Raw genomic sequence first — 21,335 nt, 5'->3', positions numbered from 1 at the left:
CATCGATCGGAACGTGAATTCCGAAATGCCCCATGACTTCGCCATGCACGAACGTGTTTTCAAACTCGTTGTAAGGAAGACTGACTTGATGCTAGCTCTGCATGTTGTGTTGTGCCTCGAAACGTCGCACCGTGTCTCTTTTGGCGGTCACAATCCGTTGATTGTCCGATTTCGGCTTAGGCAGCGGTTCATCTCCTCAGCCTGCCAGTGTCCAGTTTTAGCGTTGAGAGTGCATTCTCGAAACTCAGGGTCATACTAACTGGAAAGAAAGAGTGCGGATCAAGGAGGAGAACCTGGGAAAGTACATGTGCGTGTACTATAATAAGATCTTATAATCCTGATGTACAGAAGGTGAAGTTTCATATCTTTGGGGATTAGGCTTCATATCTGACTTGTTTGTACTTCTGTATTTTTTTTCTTGTTTCTTTTACAGTTGCACACATTTGCCAAATAAAGTGTCCATTTCCCTTTCAATGTATCTGTGCCGTTATTCTTTGAGTGATCACAAATATCAGAGCTACGTACAAGGATGATCTGATCCGGTGTCCGTTGGTGTTAATTTTATATTCACCAAAAAAAGCCGATAAACTTTTTGGGCATATATATACGCCGAAAAAAACCGAAAATTCAATTTTGAAATAAACACCGAAAAAAGTACGCCGAATTTAGAAAATGGAAACCGAAAACGCGGAACCCTATTTATACCAGACGATTTGTACGGACCGTGCAACTTTATAAACAAAATTATATTGCAAATCGATTAAAGCTTTACGAAACCACGGTCATCGTATCGTCTCTTGAATGCCCAACCTGTGGGCTGACTGAGCCCGCAGCTTGGGCTCAGTCAGCTGACTGACTGAGCTGCACACTAACCTAGGTATAGGGTACAAAAAGGAGATATTAGTTTTTTCACTGTGTAGAATAATTTGCAAGTATTTTAATCTCAGGTTTAAAGTGAGAATTACGCAGAATGCGTTGTATATACTCACATATAGTCAGAATGTGCGATATGCTTGTACGTTCGTTACTTTCGTCTGTTCGCACGTAGTACACACAAACATATATACAGACTGAGGAATATTGTTACGGATGACGAGTGAAGAAACGATTAATATCTGAGAAAACGAAATGACTAATGCAGCGAACTTGCGCGAAAATAAAAGTACAATATTACGGGCGTCGCGGGCGTCCGATGCCGGCGAGGCAGTGGGATCAAGCGCAAGTGGAAGATTGACCTTGTGCAGCGCAGATTGCCTTCATGAAGGCACTCTAGTGCAGCGTACTACGACTGCTTTTATACACAGTTTGTGCTCACGAAGGTTCTAATCTAGAAGACGCAGTAATTAATGATAATGCACTGGAACTTTCCCGCGAAGCAACGGAAGGTAAAATGGAAAGTGAACAGAGGGATTCGAACTCGGTTCATCCGCGCGGAGGACACGCGTGCCGCCCACTCGGCCACGCACGCGGCAATTCATGATATCGCCCAACTATGTTTGGGTCGGGGGGGGGGGGGGGGGAGGGAGGGGGGTTGACGCTTTTTTGTAACGTGCACAACGCTCCAAAGGCCAAAACGTGCCCCATGCATAATACATTCTGCGTTTAACCATATATGAGACTACGAGAGAGGGACAAAATGAAAGGAGAGAAGGTTGGTGTTCCATGAAAGCCCGTCCTTTGCCACTCCAGGCTTCTGGACCATGATTGCACTTCATGTGTGACGAGTTTGGAGTTATTTTGGGGAGGATTCAGAAAGGTTTGTTGTGCGTCGTTTTATTTTAAATTATAAACAACTTTTCAATATCTACTAGGAAAAGTAAAATGCTCTCGTATTGGGGAATAGATGCTAATCTTCATATGTTCGCGGGCCCCGCTAGCCTGCATTGTCGAATCGCAAACATTGAGATGCCACTTTAGCTTCCGAATCAAACTTCTGAAACTTCTGCAGCCAATCTGAAGCGTTGGAGCTACATTTGGGCGGAGTCCGAGCTTTCGGCGATGCAGAGTGCGTTTTTCGGTGCAAAGAACACAGTTCGCTTTTTCAGCTGCGCATCAATGAGGTGTCTAGTCTCCCTGGGCAGGAGCCGCCGCGCTAATGGAGGCATAAAAAGGCCACTGCTGATTGTTAAATTTCCTCTTTAAGTCTACGAGATCCCGAGACAGGCGAATGAAATGCACTTCGGAAAAGGGTATCAAAATTCAACCTTCAATTTGTGAAGATGAGGGCGTGCTAGTCCACGAAAATAGTACTTTTGTTACCAGAATTGATGTGAAGGTGGAGTTTTTGTGACTCTCACAGGGTGGCACTTAAGTATCTTAGGCGTTTCCCATGCTGCTGCAGGGTTCATCGAAGTAATGCAGTGATTTCTGGAAGTTTCGATGTTTCAACTCTTCCAACCAAATTACTCAATGTTTTTTTGTTTTTTTTTTTGTTTTTGTTTTTCTACGGGCAGCTGTTTACTGGACGCCGGAGATTTTTTTTATCACAACACGCATCGGAAAAAAGTGTGAAGTTGAAAACTAATTTTTGAACTAAACCAATATTTCTTAGAAGAGAAAAGCATAACTTGCTTTTCTGTACAATGTACGACTGGCGACGAGATGCTTCGGTGGTGCCAGCTATACTTCGTCTCACCCTAGCATGGACTAACCGCGAAGGCTGTGCTAGCGCGAGCGGTCAGCCTTGACTGCCTTGACTAGAGCACCTGCTGCACGAGCGCTCGTGCAGCCGCCGCGGCTTCATTCAAAGCGACTAGCTCGCGCTTTAACTCCATACTAAGGTGAGACAAAGTTTAGGGGGCTCTCTCCTGTGACGTACGGCTGTGATTCGACCAGATGACGCGCCAGGTAATCGCACGGAATGGTCATGTTAGTTCGGACCAGGGATGGGCAGTATTTCAAATACAAGTATTTGAAATACGTATTCCAAATACTTTGTGTATTTTGCATTTGTATTTAAGTACAAATTGGGCAATGTATTTGACGTGTGTATTTAAATACTAAGACGTGGGTATTTCAAATACAATTGTAATTAAATACAATTTTGTGGGCTAAAATACGGCCCTCAAATTTATTGTCACTGTCCAGAGCAGAAAGAAAACTACGTTCTGCAGCGAATGCAGTGTCTCTCAATCAAGCACAAGCGTTTAGTCACTTTGTGATTACGGTGCTAGTCCAAGGCAAGAATAATGACGAAATCGACGTTCACAGGCAGACTGGCTAAATAAGTGCCTGTGACAACTTGTGATGCTTTCCAGCCTGATTTCCACCCATATTTTTGCCTGGAACATTCTAAACGCGAAGGTCGCCCAGATTTTCGTAACTGGTGTGAGTTGCAACAATAACAAATTCTCTAGCTAGTGCTGCGCGTCTCGGTCGTCTCGGTTTTTTGCTGGTCTATACCAAAATGTAATCGACAAAAAAAGCTGCTTGGAGCTCTGTACTTTTTTCAGCTATTACGTCCAAGCTGATTACATTTTTTTGTGATTATATTTCTATTATGTTACTAGAGCCTCGCACACTAACTCCCGAGTGTGCGACGCAAAATTAAAATGAGATACCCAGAAACCTGTTGCAGATGGGCCTGAAGTCGCTGACCCGAATTTAGAGGAATGTATTTGAAAACGTATTTGGAGGGAGACCAAATACATTTGGTTGTATTTGTTTCTTGTAATTAAATGCTTTTTTGGATATGTAATTAGATTTGTAGTTAAATACATTTTTGACGAAGTATTTTGTATTTGTATTTCGACACATATTTGCATGTATTTTGCCCATTCCTGGTTCGGACCTATGCCGACTGATAACTGCAGTCTTTTTTTTTTTTTTTTTCAAGTGTATGACGTTTTAGGAGTTTTTTGTTTTTCCTACTGAAGTACAGCGTCTTTAAGCAACGTTTAATAAACACAATCTTTAAGATGTGCAAAATCAAGCCGGGAGCTTTACATATGACAGCTTGGGCGGCGAGCGTTACGGCGTTTCGATTTTTGTTCTGTTGGATCTGTATAGAAAACTTTACTGTGCAGTTACCGGAGTGTAGGACGTGCCGTCATTTTAGCTGTGCACCCGTACGCTGTTGTGTTGCGTGGCGCCGCGCACCTTTGTTTTGGATAATGGGTGATGCCGATTAGGACGCTTTCGTCCAAGTGTGATTCGATAGTCACTGGCGAGAACTCGTACGGCACCGTGCAAACAAGTCACAGTAATATACATTCCTTTTTTGCAGTGGCGCTCTTTTTTCTTCTGCGTCCAATGTGCGGCAAAGCGGATTACAACACTGCGACTTATGCTTGAAGGAAAAGCTAAAATTTCCATAGCTTCATAAGTTTCCGGGCTTGTCTCAACGAAACTAGGGCTGTTGGTCAATTTGTTTTTTACAATTTTCGCCAAGGATTGAAGCTGTCGCTGGAAATTGCCTTACACATTTTGAACAATTCTTGGGGTTCGCAAAAAACACACGCACAAACGGCAGTAATCTATAGCAGGTGTATAACTCCGTTTTTGGGCACTTAAGTGTCATTACGACTTATTAAATCTTACAGATTTTGATCGTAGAAAAGGTTTTCGCATTTTTCCATCGAACGGCCGAATAGGAGGACTTTAGTTGAAGCAACTCCGGGAGCCAACCAGTTGTTTCGAGGACATTTGTTCACTTGTTTGAAGCATGCAAACAGAAATCAACTCACAGAACACTGTGAACCCAGCGGGTACACGCAGTCGTTGTCATTGAAGTATTGATACTACACACGCGAGTGGTTGTCAAACTTGGTTTCCAATTTTCAACTTGATGAGCCATTTCTTTCTCGGTTTCCCCTCGTTCAAATGAAAAAAATGTTCACCCTAGTCAACATGGTAAGTGCTGTACTGGGGTGAAGCGCTGTATATTCAGATAGAGAAGAGTATAACACCATTCTGGAACTCAGACACTTCAGCATCAAGTGCTTGCTTATACACGACTACGCGTCTTCTAGATATGACAAAATGTTACACTACAAAGTATAACATCCGAGCAAAGCATGAGGTGAGCTGATGAACCAAGGAATCTCCGCCGTCCGCTCGGTCCCCCCTACACGCTACGTCATAAACGATGACGATGATGATGATAGCTGGAGAAGCGCCCCCTGTAGTTCGCGCACGCCACCAATTCGCACTGGTGTATAGCGAAAATGGCCCTTTTATGCATCACTCCTGTTTGTATAACATGCATGCTAAATTCAAAATAACAGGGGTGGAAGCGGGCTAGAGCCTTTTGTATCAGGGCTGGGAGCAGCAAAAGTCCCACTTTGGAGCAGTTTTGGAGCAGTAAAACGCTCGCTTTAGAGCAGCTCGGGAGCAGCAAAAATAAGTTTTGTAGCCGTAGAAGTAGGTTTTGGAGCAGGTCACGGAGGTCAAACAAATGTCTAAAAGTGATTTGTTGTTTCTAAATGTGAAAATGTAGCAAAAATATATGCATGCACATCCCAGAATAATTTTCAAGCAACATACATACACATTTTTCTATTTCTATTGCATTGAAATATGGAATATTGGTAATTTATGCAAAGGAAAGGCTTTGAGAACCATTCCGGCAGCAGGCAGAGTCATGATAGACTTTATATGGGAGGCCCCGACAATAAAAGCCTAACTTGAGCCACGCCAGTACAAAACCGTCTACTTAATAGACCAATTGTAAACATGTATCCAGAAAACTAAACCACTGCAAGGTGTCAGATAAACTACCTTCGCTGACTACACTTTTTGTTTAATAAAGAATACACATGTTCAATCACTACTTAAAAAGCCCTATATCAAGTTTAGTAACAAAATACAAGGCTACTGACATTTGACAAAAATTCAGATACAAAATAAAATGTGTATTTTATATCTTTAGACTACCACAGTCACTCGTACATATGCAGCTTTAAGCATCGACTAGAAGAGCAACGCAACCTTATGTACTCCATAAAATGCTGTGCATTGCGTGTCTCCATAAAAAAAACTAAGGTACCACAACATGTTTCAGAATAAAGCAGTCCTTGCTGACCTGTTTTCATTAAATACAAATGTTCTTAATCCCTGTTCATAAAATACAGTAATCCCTACACCCAAGTTAACATACAAAGCTATATCTAATTACTTTGGATGGAAAAATATATTGTCTTAAAAATATCACAGCCACTAATACATTTGCAGCATAAACACTGACTAGAAGAGCCCACAGGCTCCATGTTCAAAAAAAAAGGGTTGTGACTAAGCTGAATCTGTGTAATTTAGATACAACTGAAGTTCACCTTTTTTTTCACAGTTTGAAGAGCAGAGTCAATTTCTTTTATGCGCTCGAGTACTTTGGGCAGTTCAGAGTTCACATCTCTTAGCAGGAGGTGTCCACTCCCCACCTTGTCCATGTCCTTAACTGCCTCACCCTTGCTTATGAGTTCTTGTGCACTCAGTAGAAGTGCTTTAAGAGAAGACAGTTTGAACGAGACTGAAAATGAGATGTAGCTGATCAGGCGCTGATCCCTGCGGGGCAGGCTCCCATCTTACGTGACAAAAAGCCCACCAACTTCTCTCTACCCTACCCCCCCCCCCCCCCCCCCCCAACCAGAAACTTATACGAGTAGAGTGGCTATAGCAAGTTAAGGTGCATTCTTGACAGGAATCGGCAGCGCGGGAGTGTTGTACGGCATTTCTGATGTAACCCCCACACCTCCACGCTAAAGGAAAGAAACAAAAAAGTGTGTAGCACTGCCAATTAACCAACTCGCTTAAGATCGCGGGTATTGTTTTCGCCAGTGGTTTGACGGCGGTAGACAACACACGACAGCGTGCACATTCGCGCACACAATGATGGTTTTGGTTTCGTTTTGACAAGACAAATTGAGCTCGAGAACGCATGTGCCTGTGCTCGCGATTCTTCACGGCTAAGCGTCCAAATATGGTAGGCTACAAAATAACAGGTAAAGCTAGTAAAGACCACTTACTTCTGCTCATGTTAATGGCCAAGGTAGCCCACCGGTGCCGAGGCACGAACTCCCACGATCACGGCAGATCGGGACCACGGGCAACTGCATGCGCGCTCCAACCGCGCCAACCAACTATGCCCGAAACCAAACCGATGTGTTCGTATATAAACTCTTTGTAGTAAAAAACGACATCGCACTCTCGATGAACTAAAATCGACGCCTCGCCCTGAGGTTAGACATGGTTCGGAGCCCCAGTCGAGTTGGTACGAGTCACCCGCAGTGACACCTAAGCAAAAGTACACACCTCATGGTGGCCCGTGGCCAACCGTTTTCCGCAAAATTAAAAAAAAAACACAAAAAAAAAAAAAAAAGTTGAAATTGGCGTTTAGGAGCAGGCTGGCGCAGGGAAGTGAATTGGCGCAGGGTGGCGCAATTGGCGCAGCGCTTCCACCCCTGAAATAACGCAATACTCAGACCATCACATCGAACATTCTTCCACTTCTACATGCTGTCCACCAAAATGTTGTCAACAAAACAAGCACTATTTGTCCATAAAGACGTCCACCTCTTTTCCCACTTCTGGAAATTAATGTCGTACTCCCAGAATGCCACGCGCCTAAGCAGACAAAGACACCATAAAATACCAAGTAGCCTTGCGCTTAATGCCTATACCCATTGTCGAGATAAGGGTAAGATGAAACTGGCTCACTGCCTCTACCGTGGCAATCACGTCAAGCCAAGCATACCAACCTTGCCATGATGTTCCTTGCACCAGTCATTCATGCCTTCAAGGACTTCGTCAGGCTGATGAATAGCGATGTCGATACCCTGAAAAAACAGGAAACGACCTGGTTAGTTGCCTTCCACACTCGTGGGGCAACTTCTTGCGGCAGCAAAAGAAGGTACATGAACACACGTACGTCTGCTCATCGTGAGCACCGATGATTTAATTGTATTTTCTTGTGTGCTCGGGAGCTTGGCTAGTAGGCGCCCCTCTATACCGGTTATAGACGCTTTACACACGCGCCAGACTACAGACGCCATTGCCGACCTTCTATTGTCTTACCAAGATATCAAACCACTGAAGCGGGCTTTGGCGAGCCTCCACAAAGGCAAATGCTGAGAAAAAAGACACCGTCGTATCTAAAATGCCAGTAACCTGTCCTCCTGAGGTAATTATGGAGCAGAGTGAAACATATAAGCGAAAACAAAAACTGAAGGGCGGTTATGGCGGCGCCCATGCACAGCTGCTGTAAAGCGTCTATAGACCTATCTGCTAGCCGTGCACGCACCCTGTGTTCCTCCTTTCTCTTTTGTGCAAATAAAAGATTGATTAATTAATTGACTGATTGAAAACATTTTGCTTCGGCATCGCCACATAAGCTTCTCCCCAAGTAACGGAAGAATTTACCACACCAATGATGTACAAAAGAAAAATTACAGGAGTATACTTAAGACTGCTTACGGGGGTGTAGGAAGGCGAAAGCATTATAGTCCCGCCGGAGAAAGGTTTTCGAATAATGTAATAAAGTTTAGGACGCCGTCGAGGACGACGTCCTAGAGCTCGACGCCAAGTACGGCGTCTAGGACGACCTCTAGGCCGACGTCGACGTCAGGGACGGCGTCTAGGACGACGCCGACCTCTCGGACGACCTCAAGGACGACGCCTAGGACGACGTATAGGATGACTTCTAGGACGACTTTAAAGACAACGTCTAGAACGGCGTCTAGGACGACGTCCAAGACGATGTCGAGAACGACGCGCATTTACGTCGGCGGCCATGTTTGCCTGCGGAAGCCGCCGTAGATGTAGACGCGGCTGCCAATGTCGAGGCCCAAAATGTAGACGCGGTACCTCACAGTCCATCGCACGAAGCACACGACGAGCACAGATGAAGTCCGAAGCGCACCTTTTGCACACGGCGCTTCGGTTGTGACATCACGCTGATGACGGTTGATGACATCACGTGATGACGCTTGATGGCGTATTTATATGGCCATCTTTTGGGCACGACACCGCCGCCGCTTGTTTTTCACGTACAAGTGAGGTCGACTTCTAGGACGACCGAAAGGACGACGCCAAGGTAATGAGACAAGTAGGGTCGCCTATTGATTGGCGCGTGCCGCTCAATCATATTTTTATCGGCTTTTTCGATGATTTTTCGCTCGATGGGACAATAAGGCTTTCGCATTAAAAAATTAAAATTACAGGGCAGCAAATTGATGGTCGATGCAAATTTGCAGGAACCACAGGGATAATTACCTATGAATGCGTTTATCGTTGCACATCGCCAAATTTAGCGGGGAAACTAAATTTATGCATAAGTCGTGACGTCAATTTTTCCGCTAAATTTAGCAAGGAAACTCCCCGCTAAATCCTTGTCGCCCTTGTCCCTGGAGGTCGTTTTTGAGGTCGTCCCAGATGTCGTTTTTAACGTCGTCCTAGATGTCGTTCTTAACGTCGTCCCAGATGTCGTTTTTAACGTCGTCCTAGATGTCGTTCTTAACGTCGTCCCAGATGTCGTTTTTAACGTCGTCCTAGATGTCGTTCTTAACGTCGTCCCAGATGTCGTTTTTAACGTCGTCCTAGATGTCGTTCTTAACGTCGTCCCAGATGTCGTTTTTAACGTCGTCCTAGATGTCGTTCTTAACGTCGTCCCAGATGTCGTTCTTAACGTCGTCCTAGATGTCGTTCTTAACGTCGTCCCAGATGTCGTTTTTAACGTCGTCCTAGATGTCGTTCTTAACGTCGTCCCAGATGTCGTTTTTAACGTCGTCCTAGATGTCGTTCTTAACGTCGTCCCAGATGTCGTTTTTAACGTCGTCCTAGATGTCGTTCTTAACGTCGTCCCAGATGTCGTTCTTAACGTCGTCCCAGATGTCGTTCTTAACGTCGTCCTAGAGGACGACGTCAAAGACATCTTGAACGACCTCAAGGACGACCTCTGGGACGACTTCGAGGACGACGTCAAGGTCGTCAGGTCTTTCGAAGAGGGTGTAATGTGAAGGAGTGCTGAGTAAACTTGTATGCGCAAACGCAGAAGACGAACACCAAAGTGTGGACAAGGACAAGCGCGGAACATGAAGGAGTGTGTACTGCCGCTCCGGATACGCGCGGCGCAATGGGTTGGCAGCACAGTCAACTGAAATGGTGTACTGAGCATAGCTACTGAGCATAGCTACTGCGAGGCCAGAATATACGTGGCTGGAAATCTTGAGTAGAATGAAAATACAGCAAAGGATATACACTGCTTGCAAAGACAAATAGTTTTCTGTGAAGGCAAATAATAATCATAATAATAATAATATTTTATTGAACAATCAAAAAGAGTTGAAAGTAAACATCTTCGACAGAAATCTGTCTGGTTTGGGGAACAATTCGAAAAAAAGAAAACTCAAACCAAAAGTTTAGAAACAAAGAGTTCCCAACGTTTCGGGGTCGACTTGACTCCTTCTTCAGGGGTGACTAAAAATGGAATGGGACAGCACGAGCTTCGAACTCTCCTTCCTCTTCTACCGAGGTGATGTTTTGTGAACGTGACGCAGCCTCGCAGGCCATGGACGTAAATAGATGGTAAGGCCCCGGGGGACCTGTTAATGTTCCCCGGTGCATTCTGGATATGCCACGACTCCAAGGACAGGCGTTTTCGAATATCTGGCCCCGTGTCTATCACGTGCGCGTTTCCGAAGTCGATCCAATGATCAAATACTTCACAATGTTCCGCGACGACGCTACTCTCGCGATCGAAATTGTGCACATCGTTCTGGTGCTGGCGCATGCGTTCGGGAAAAGATTTAGTTTCACCGATGTGGGCGGCGGGGCACTCTACACACGGTACCTTATAGACCACGCCTTGTGCTTTCTCTTTTGGTAGGCGATCTTTCGGCCTTGGCATGAGCCGTCCTAATGTTGACACTGGCTTGTGCGCCACGGGGATCGGTGGCCGAGTGGTCTAGCGCACACTAGAGCCACTCGATATGGCAGCGTAGCTCTAGCGCACACCAGCTTGGAGCACGTGGAGCGAAAGCTCGCGCTGCAGAACCCAGGCATCCTGAGTTCGAGCCCCACCCCTGCCCGTTTCGATCTGGATGAGCATCGTACCGGCGTGCGGTCGTGTATCACTACTGCGTGATGGTTAAAGATCCCAGGCTAGCGGCTGTACCGCACTGGCTAAATTTCTCATCTACAGCTGGGGAGACTCGTCGCCCCTGTGAAGCAGACCGAGTTCTAGGCTGTATAAACAAACACACAACCCAATTTTTGGATCCCTTCTTTTCGCAGCACGCGCGCCAGTGTCTCGCTCGTCCCTTTTACATAGGGGACGCTAATGCGCGCGATGGGGCGGGGCTCTGTGTCACCCGACGATCCATGGTTATTGCGCGTGCAGTACTGTCGACGGGCGACGCGTTGAACAAAACTTCTTGAATAGCCGTTTTTTTGGAGGTCAGCAAGTATGGTCTGTTTCTCCTCTCTTCTGTCTCTTTCCGACGAGCAGATGGTCATTGCTCTACACAAGGGAGTAGAGACCACCGAGTTCTTGTGAGTCGTTGGGTGGTTCGACTCATAATCAAGATAGCGTCCGGTGTGTGTTGGCTTCCTGTAGACCGTGAATCCCAGTTTGTCTCATTGCCTTTTCACCAGAACAGGTGTTACCGGGTTCGCCAAATAATAATAATAATACTAACAATGGCACCTTCCAAAGGGTATTCTCCTCTATAGAAGATGCACACGGGCAGTATGTACGATTATAATGATGTTTAGTTGGGATATGTTTCTCATTATTTGTAAAAAATATTGTGATAACGAAGATAGTAACTGGAGAAAGAAAACACAAACCAGAATGTGTTCTCACTTTGCTCACCACCGTGTTTTATAAGAGATGTATGAAGCAATAAAAGCCTATACAAAAGACTTCTTACACACATAGGATTTTAGCGACAATGCATATTACCTCAAAGTCTTGCAAGGTAGTATAACTGAAACCACAGATCACCTGGTGGAGTAAACCCCAAAAGTGCAACTGAAGATGATTCAGAAATTCCAAAACAAAGCATCGGAATGCAGCTGGTTCCAAATCACTCAAAACGAGCGTATCTGGTGTAGTTTACACGAATAAACCGTTTATTTACAGACGTTACTAGAAATAAGGTGAGGTAGCATAAGCCCGTCCGTTATGCTGTCCAAGGCCCGTGTTCTGTGTTCCATCCTGTGGTCCCGTGCACCTTCGTCGTCTTTTACCCCACCTACTGGCTCTCTTTCTCGTGCTGTAGTTCGTACCAGCCTACATCTCTCTTTCTTCGCCTACTTGTTGACGAAGTTTGTGTCCCTGAAGCGGGCTGGTTTCCTTTTCGTTCTTTGGCTTCTGCGGAGCATTATGCTGTTTCGCCTGCACTGGACACCATCGTCGTCTTGGACGATGTACGATCTTGGCTGTGGTGCTTTTGCTACAACAATAGCAGGCCTCCACTTTCCGCTGTGTTGATCCCTGAGAAATATATCTTCTCCGGTGTGGAGTTCGGGCAGAGTTTTGGCATTTTTGTTGTATTGTTGCCGTTGTTTCTTTTGTTTGTCCCTCAACCGCTGTTGTACTTCTGTGTGGTTTGTTTTTGTGCTTTGAAGCAGCGAAGGATGCGTGGGAATTTCTGTCCTTGTGTGCCTATTCATAAGCCTTTGAACTGGAGATCCCAGGACTCCGTCTCGAGGTGTGTTGCGCCACTCCAGTAGGGCGTCATAATAGTCTGTAGTTCCATAGCTGCATTTATTCATGAGCTTTTTGGCTTCTTGCACCGCTCTCTCAGCCATTCCATTGGATTTGGGGTGATAGGGGCTGGATGTCACGTGGGAGATTCCTCGGTGCTGTAGACACTCCTTAAAGTCTGCACTGTTGAATGGTGGACCGTTGTCTGAAACGACTTTGACTGGCAATCCATGCACAGCAAATGTTTTTAGACAGCAGTTGATCACTTGATTGACAGCTGTCCTCTGAAGCTGATGTGTTTCGTAGTAGAACGAGTAGTAGTCCACTATCACAATGTAGTGGTTGCCGTTGTGCTGGAACAAATCTATTCCAACCACTTGCCATGGTGCGGTTGGCACAGGATGGTTAATGAGAGCTTCTTTCTGTTGTCGTGGCTTGTTTTCTTTGCACACGATGCAACTTTCTACTTTATCCTTTATGTCTTTCTGCATTGTAGGCCAGTAGAGAACTTCTTTGGCACGATGTAGTGTTTTCTCTACACCGCTGTGCGCCCTGTGTAACTTTACTAGTATTTCACTCTTCAGTTGTTCTGGAATGATGAGTCTATTTGACCTGAACAGCAAGCCATCCTCTTCATGTATCTCGTCTCTGTATGGCCAATACTGCTTCAGAGTATTTGGTACTTCTTCTTTGCTGATTGGCCACTGACCTCTTGCATACTCTAACATGGTGGTCATATATTTGTCTTTACTTATCGCTTTCCGACATTCTTCTAAGGTTTCGTCTTTGATGGGGAGGCACTCCAAGACGTTCACCTCGAAAACCTCTGGCTCTTCCTCCTTTGATGGATTTCTAGAGAGTGTGTCAGCAATGTATAGCTCTCTTCCTGGGGTGTACTTAACTTGAAGTTCATATTTTTGAAGGGTTAGTCTCATCCTCTGTAGCCTGAGAGGGCACTGGTTGAGAGGCTTTCGGAAGATAGCCTCCAATGGCTTGTGGTCCGACTCCACGACAACGGTGTGTCCGAAGATGAAGTCGTGGAATCGACTGCATCCGTGTACGATCGCTAACAACTCCTTCTCGATTTGTGCATAGTTCTTCTGAGCGTCACTCAAGGACCTTGAAGAATAAGCTACTGGATGTCCCTCCTGCAGCAACACTGCACCTGTTCCTCTGGAGCTTGCATCTACTGACAGCGTTACTTGCTTGTTTTTGTCGTAGAACCGCAGCGTGGGTGCGACCGTCAGAGCCGTCCGAAGGGCTGTGAAACTTCTCTCTTGTTCTTCTGTCCATGACCAGGCTGTCTCCTTCTTTAGGAGTTGCCTCAACGACGCACTCACGTCTGACATGTTAGGAATGAATCTTCCCAGGTAGTTTACCACTCCTAGGAAGCTCTTCAGTTCGCCCACATTGTTCGGTCTTGGTAGAGCAAGGATGTCTTTCACTTTATCCGGATCGATTGAGAGTCCCTCTGCTGAGAAAATGTGACCCAGGTACTTGATTTGTTTCATGCAGAGCTTGCACTTTTCCTTGTTCAGTCGTAGGTTGACCTCTCGGCACCTTTGTAGTACCGCCTGAAGCCGACAGTCATGTTCCTCAGTCGTCTTTCCCCAGATGAGGATGTCGTCTATCATGATCTCTACTCCGTCTAAGCCTTCAAACACCATGTGCATTGTCTTCTGGAACACCTCGGGAGCAGACGATATGCCAAAAGGCATTCGCAGGAATCTATACCTCCCAAACGGCGTCGCAAAAGTACACAAGTACGAGCTGGGCGTGTCGAGCTTGATTTGCCAAAACCCTGTGGCTGCGTCTAGCGTCGAGAAGATCTTGGCTCCTTCCAATCGTGTGGCAATGTCCTCTAACGTAGGCATACAGTAGGTTTCCCGCATGAGGACCTTGTTCAGCTCTTGAGGATCAAGGCACAGTCGGAGTTTGGCTTTCTTTTGTACAACCACAATAGGGTGGACCCACTCCGTTGGTTCTGTTACTGGCGCAATCACTCTTTGTTGCACCAGATCTTCCAGGTGGTTTTTGAGCTTGTCCCTGATAGCGACCGGGACTGTACGCGGCTGCTGGATCACGCCTTGTGCATCTGGCTTGAGTCTCATGTGGTATTTGACGCCTTTTAATTCTCCCAATCCATGAAAGATGTCTTCATGGTGTTGCACCGTCTGACTGCAGTGCTTTTCCACGGATGCCACTCGCTTGATCAAGTTTAGTTTTTCCGCGATGGTACCGCTAATCGTGGTGGGCACTTCCCGTTTCACGATGTAGAATTTCACTTCGGTACTCCTGTTACCGTGCATGACTGGCAGGATGATACGGCCTTCTGCTTTGCTGACGTGTCCAAAAAAAGAGCCAATTCTAGTAGTAAGAACTTGTGGCTTCTGAGTCGTGACACGGCTAAGTTGCATCGCAGACATTACGGAACAGTTCGCTCCTGTGTCGATTCTGCAGTCGACTTGCTTCCCTGCGATATTAACATCTGCACACCAGAACTCTTCGTCGCCGTCACCATTGTGTAGGCTGCAGACCAACTTTTCCTCGTCCGAGTCGTAGTCGGGGGTCTTGCATCGTTCTACTTGGCGTACGTTTCTTCGTGGCGTACCTTTATGCTTGGTTGTCTTGTCTGGTGTGCGGCACACACGTGCAAAGTGTCCTTTCCTGCCACAGTTCTTGCATTTCGCATTCTTTGCTGGGCAGCCTTCGCTTGTGTGTTTAAGGTATCCACAGCGAGTGCATTCTTCCGAGTGTAACCCATGTACTACGGTGGGTGTCGCACCAGCTTGAATATCTTTGAACTGCTGGGCTCCACGTTCTTCGGTTCGACATTTTTGAATCACTTGATCCAGCGTTGGGTCTTCGTTAATCATGCGCTGTTGTAGTCGCTTGTTGGTCATTCCGAGAATGATCCTACTCCGTAACATGCGGTCGTGCATTTCGCCAAACTCGCATTGGGTTGCGAGTGTACGTAGGTCGGTAAGCCAGTCGTCGAACCGTTCACCGTCTCGCTGGTTCCGTGTTCCAAACACGAAATCCCTGTAGCTGACGTTTGTTGCTGTCTTGCAATGCCTCTATAACAGCTCCACTAGCTTTTCTACGCGCATTTCGTCCCCAGGGTTTTCAAACCGGAAGGTTTTGTAGACCCGTCTTGCGTCTTCCCCGATGGTCACGAGGAATGTTGCAGCTTGCACCTCGGCGTCTTGTGACTTGAGTCCAGTGGCGGTTGAAAACAACTTGAACTCATCCCACCAGTTTTTCCAGGACTCTTCCAAGTCGCCGGACATATCAAGTGGCCTAGGGGGTGGCAGCAGACTGGCGAGGACTCCTCCCGACGTGGGAAGCGCCACGGTTGGATTCCCGTTTGATGACTGTGTGTGATCTACCGGGTCCGGCATCGTTCGTGACTTGTCTCTCGCTTTCACTGCAGCTTGGAGCTACTCACACTTGGAGCTGGCTGGTCTTGGGTTTCTTCACTTCTGACACCATGTAGTTTACACAAATAAACCGTTTATTTACAGACGTAACTAGAAATAAGGTGAGGTAGCATAAGCCCGTCCGCCATGCTGTCCAAGGCCCGTGTTCTGTGTTCCATCCTGTGGTCCCGTGCACCTTCGTCGTCTTTTACCCCGCCTATACTGGCTCTCTTTCTCGTGCTGTAGTTCGTACCAGCCTACATCTGGGAATACTATCTTGGCGTAAATCTCAGGTGTGCGGCCTGTTTTTGGCAATTCCCCAACCTCAGATCCCGTCTGAAACGAATCTTGCGATTCAGGGATCAAATCCGGCCCCGCAGAAGGGAAAATGGCGTTCCTCCTTTCTGCAACAGAGAAGGAAATCGGTGGCGTTTTCTTTCCTTCATGTTGTTTGCTGGGGTTCCAGAAAACAAGACAAAGAAGCCTCCTCTACTTTAAACTGTAACTGTTTGAATCAATAAGCACGAAATATTTGAATAAACATGCCTATTGTATACATGGTCGGATCCTCCCGATAGCAGGCAGAGTTTGAAAAAGGCCATCTAAGTGGCTTCGTTGAATACTGACATGCAGCCTAGGCTTTCTGCAAAGGAAGTAATCATGTGCGTGCCCCTCCCTAGCCTGTAACGGTAGTGAACAAGAGAAAGAAGGACTGAGCTCTTCGGAGAGAACGGGGAGAGACTTTGGGAGGGGAGGAAACAAGCAACAGAGGGAAATGCAGGACACTATCCTTCAAGGAACGCTGCTGCTTCACTAAAAACGTATTTAACATTGTATCACCTCCGACAGAAGGTTAAGTTGACCATCAGTCACCAGGCAGGCAATCTCCATAATCTTGCAGGTCTCCAACTCAAGCCCTGTGAGCTGGAAAAAAAGAACAGCTTCAAGAGAGAATATCCCGAACTTACGCTTTGCACAGTGTCACGGAAGAATTGGAAACCATTCCAGGTGTACAAAATGTGTTGCGGTAGTATCACTAGAACACAAACGTAGATACATTTCAAATTTTCAAAATTTACAGATGGAAAACCAACCCGCAAATGAAAAAAAGGACAAAAAAAAAAAAAAGAGGAAAACAGAAATTTAGAATTCAGGAAACTCCATTTGTTTTCATTACTGAGATGCAGTGGCATTCACATATAGAAAGCTGACAAAGCTTTTCTAAACAAGAACAGACATACACCAGCATGCAAATGCAAAGGAAAATCTTGGGCATGAATAAGCATGACCGAATGCATCTGAACAAGGTATAAAACACCAAATTAAACATGCATACACCTATCTATTACAACCCATTATATACAGCCGCCAGAATCCAAGAGTCACAGAACATTTAAGCATACCAAAACAATCCTGAGAGCAGGGAAAGAAAGATAAATCCTTTCAAAAAACCATTTGTTCAGCTTTCTTGGCAATATTTAGCAAAAGAACGAGAATTAACGAAATTCAAATACATTCCAAAAACAAAAAAAAACGAAAAAAAAATCAGTCTTTTAATGAAATTTAAAGTACCAATTTTACAAAGTATTGAAAAGACGGAACTGAATACTGTTTAGGCCTCACGCGAACGTAAATTGCGAAAGGTACATACTACGAAGTAAAAAAAAAAAAAGGAATGCCAGAAGGATTTTGCTTACAATCTTTTTTGCTCGCAAAAACAAATCAAAGTAAACAAATACAAATCAGCCGCACAGCCAGATATAAAGCATGATGAGACAGGTTGCCTCCTGATATGTATGGCAGTACGGTAGTACTGTGCCAACCGTACAATGCGACTAAGCAAAAAGAAAAAGAAAAAAAACAAGAAAGAAGGGAGCATTAATCAGGCATCTTTTTGCGATTACGAAAATTAAAAAGCGCAAAAGACAACGACAAGAGGGAGACAACACAGGACAAGCGCTTACTCGCAAGGCTCAAGGCGTCAGGCTACCCCACCTCCATCCTGTCTGACGTTGTTGAATGCATGATAAAACCAAACAGAACAAGCAAGAGAAGTGGAGAAAGAAGATGTCGACCGGCGGTCGTCCCTTATATACACCGCATCTCTCACAACTTCAAGAGAATTGCCTCTAAATACGAAGTGCCGGTTGTGTTTTCAGCCCCCGACAAGCTTAAAAAGCTCTGCCCCAATGTCAACACCCCGCGCACAAAGCCTGACAAATGCAGTGTTAGGCAACAAATACGTCAACTGTTGCAGCGGGGTAGTGTATCTGATCCCGTTCACCTGTGGGAAGGTATATGTGGGACAGTCGGGAAGGTGTATCAACGTAAGGCTCAGAGAACATGCGCTATCTCTAAAATCCTCTCCGTCGGGGCATCTCGCTCTACATGCGAGGGACTGTAGATGGGCCCCGCTACTCATGACGCACGAGGACACAGCGCACCCGTAACAAACACTAGGACGACGTTCACAGTCACACCAAAAGAAAGGGACACTTACAGGGGTATTCACACGAGGGAGAAATCCCGGGGATTTCTCCCCGGCACGCGCGCATCACGAGATGAAAACGCGAGGCTTTTGCACATCGCAAAGCCTGACGTTTTCGTCGTGGCATGCGCGTGCCGGGGAGAAATCCCCGGGATTTCTCCCTCGTGTGAATACCCCTGAAAACGCGAGGCTTTTGCACATCGCAAAGCCTGACGTTTTCGTCGTGGCATGCGCGTGCCGGGGAGAAATCCCCGGGATTTCTCCCTCGTGTGAATACCCATTCACACGAGGGAGAAATCCCGGGGATTTCTCCCCGGCACGCGCATGCCACGACGAAAACGTCAGGCTTTGCGATGTGCAAAAGCCTCGCGTTTTCATCTCGTGATGCGCGCGTGCCGGGGAGAAATCCCCGGGATTTCTCCCTCGTGTGAATACCCCTGTAAGTGTCCCTTTCTTTTGGTGTGACTGTGAACGTTGTCCTAGTGTTTGTTACGGGTGCGCTGTGTCCTCGTGCGTCATGAACTACCAACTCGCCCGAGCTTCTGTTTTAACAGGCCCCGCTACTGTCGAGCACAAGGATCCTGAAGAGGTGTCCAGATAAGCGAACTCGAGAAATTCTTGGGGCTGAAGTGATTGCGACCAAAGGAGACGCCTGCATCAGTGCTCCTTCGGTGACTTTGTCATCAAAAGAATTAAAGTACATGAAATATTTTCCTTAGATATTCTTAATTTGCTTTACCTTCCTCTTTCTTTTTCTTAATATATTTATTGTCATTTCTTTCACTGTTACTTTAATCATGCCCACCACTTCCTATTGTTTTTACTAATTTCCTTTTTTTTTCTTTTTCAATTCTCAGTCTTTTCAGATCTTTTCACTCCTTTCTCACAAATATTTCTAGCATTTAACGTTAGGGTTCTTCATCTTCCGAATTAAAACGTCAGTTGCGAGTAAGCGCTTGTCCTGTGCTGTCTCCCTCTTGTCCTTGTCTTTTGCGCTTTTTAATTTTCGTAATGTTTAACCAACTAGGCCAACAAATCATTTTGCTACAGTATCTTTTTGCGAGTCTCTAATGCAGGGTTGGGGGCGCTATCCGCCATTAATTCGCCGCATAACTAAAACACCCAACACAACCACCGCGAGCAACTTGATGAATAGCAACTTAGAATTACCTCGAGGTCAATCCAAACGAGTCCGTTGTTGCAGAAGGCTTTGGCCGCTTCGCCTTGCTCCATCCTCGTGGCAGTGGTGCAGATGTAGCGCTTTAGTGCTGTCCGCAGCAGTTGGGACAGATATCGCATCGAAGTACGAGAGCTAGCAGACACAAAAATTCAAAATTCCCGCCTTACTGCACCTCCCGTCGTCTAACCTGACCACGTGACGACGCTCGTCGACAGACGACGGAGCTCACGGAGGCCGACCGCACCTTTACCTTGCTGTCGTTTCCGCAGTGCTACTTAATCATTTGCTACGGCCTTGCATAACGCGCCGCTCCTGTTTGCAAATTAAATATATGGATTAGTACAGGTACAGTGCCTGGAACGCGATTACGACTGGTTTAATGGAGTGGCCGGAGTGGACCCGAAGAGGACGGAAGCGGCGGAAGCGGCAACAAAATACGTCACAGCAGCCGGCCGAGCCGGCGGCCACTGTTACTAGATAAACTCAGTCAAAAAACTCCCGTAGAAAGGTGAATTTCGTTTGCCTCACAGCTTACACCAATTGCTTGAAGCGCCACCGCTTTTGCATGCTGCGGCAAGTTTTTGCATAATACATTAGTATGCAGCTGCAGCGTGTAGAAAGGAAGGTACTTCGGAACATCGTTGATGAATATAGGAAAAGACGGAAAAGGATGTTTTTTCAACATGTTTTGTGTTTGGAGGGGGTGGAATGTAGAGCTGGCGAAAAAGGAGTTGCAGCAAGGTGGAACCATAGAGGGTAGAACTTGGAAGCGACGTGTCCGTGTCTCCCTGGTGTCGCCCTAATCATTATTTGGGTTATTTGGAGACTAGTCAATGTACATATACCTTGGACTAGTTTCAATCCGTGGCTTTCAACATCCTAATGCCATGTTACTCAGCTTTTTAAAGTTATAGTGCCATTCATATTTTTATATTTTGTTTTCAAGGGTGTGCTGAATTTTATTCAAATTTGAGTACAATCCAGTGGCGCCCCCACTAAAAGTACGGAAAAAGCAGGGCTTTGTTGGTCTGGTAGTGCATCGGGGACTGAATGAGGAGTTGCCGAGTTGCTGGTGAGGCTCTGCTCCTGTGAAGGAGGTCGGTGCGGTGATGTCTGTGACGGGTGGAAACGAAACTGCCCTGCTTGGAAGTTTCGCCAAGAAGCAAACAAAATACGGAAGCACCTGCAAGCATGTCCTGCGCGCTGGAAAGACGATCAAACACATGGTTCAGCCCCACGACACCCTACAGGGGCTAGCGCTCCGCTATGGGGTCACGGTAAGGAGCCCCGGCCCACACCCGCGATCCAACCTCGGTCGCCGAACCTCGGCTTCTTTGTCTCCCGCTCTTTCGAGCAGTGCGCTGATGATCCACCTGAGCTAATCTGGGAAAGCGTCTCGGAAACTGCTGGAGCAGTTTGTGGCCATAGCGGCGCAGTTCGCGGATGGCACTCGCGCCACAACGCGCGTCTCTAGGAACTCGAGATTGGGACCAGCGTCTTGGTGACCCATTTTTGAGCCAGCGGGGTGCCATGCCCGGAAACTAGATCTTCTCTTCCTTGTAAATGTAGCAAGCACGGTTGCGAGTGTGCTGGGTGGACAGGAAGGAT

The 21,335-nt window shown here is 46.3% G+C and overlaps 2 protein-coding genes across 2 annotated transcripts in view; one reads left to right on the top strand and one right to left on the bottom strand.

Annotated features, from left to right (window-relative positions):
* The window catches only part of LOC8033994 (oligoribonuclease, mitochondrial), a 38,300-nt gene extending 18,138 nt beyond the window's left edge, over window positions 1-20,162 (bottom strand). The window contains exons 1-3 of the mRNA XM_029980734.3: window positions 19,718-20,162; window positions 16,900-16,983; window positions 7,692-7,769 (exon numbers count right to left, since the gene is read on the bottom strand). Coding sequence (XP_029836594.2) covers window positions 7,692-7,769; window positions 16,900-16,983; window positions 19,718-19,846 — 291 coding nt within the window. The 5' untranslated portion in view covers window positions 19,847-20,162. The remainder of the gene's footprint in view (window positions 1-7,691; window positions 7,770-16,899; window positions 16,984-19,717) is intronic.
* A 592-nt stretch (window positions 20,163-20,754) lies between these two features.
* Window positions 20,755-21,335, top strand: part of LOC8033993 (lysM and putative peptidoglycan-binding domain-containing protein 1) — a 32,484-nt gene continuing 31,903 nt past the window's right edge. The window contains exon 1 of the mRNA XM_029980735.4: window positions 20,755-21,004. Coding sequence (XP_029836595.2) covers window positions 20,837-21,004 — 168 coding nt within the window. The 5' untranslated portion in view covers window positions 20,755-20,836. The remainder of the gene's footprint in view (window positions 21,005-21,335) is intronic.

Source organism: Ixodes scapularis, unplaced genomic scaffold (assembly GCF_016920785.2).
Source record: "Ixodes scapularis isolate PalLabHiFi unplaced genomic scaffold, ASM1692078v2 PGA_scaffold0__279_contigs__length_252992795, whole genome shotgun sequence".
Lineage (NCBI taxonomy): Eukaryota > Metazoa > Arthropoda > Arachnida > Ixodida > Ixodidae > Ixodes > Ixodes scapularis.
The sequence above is the reverse complement of the archived record's forward strand: the minus strand, read 5'-3'. Positions and strand labels throughout refer to the sequence as shown.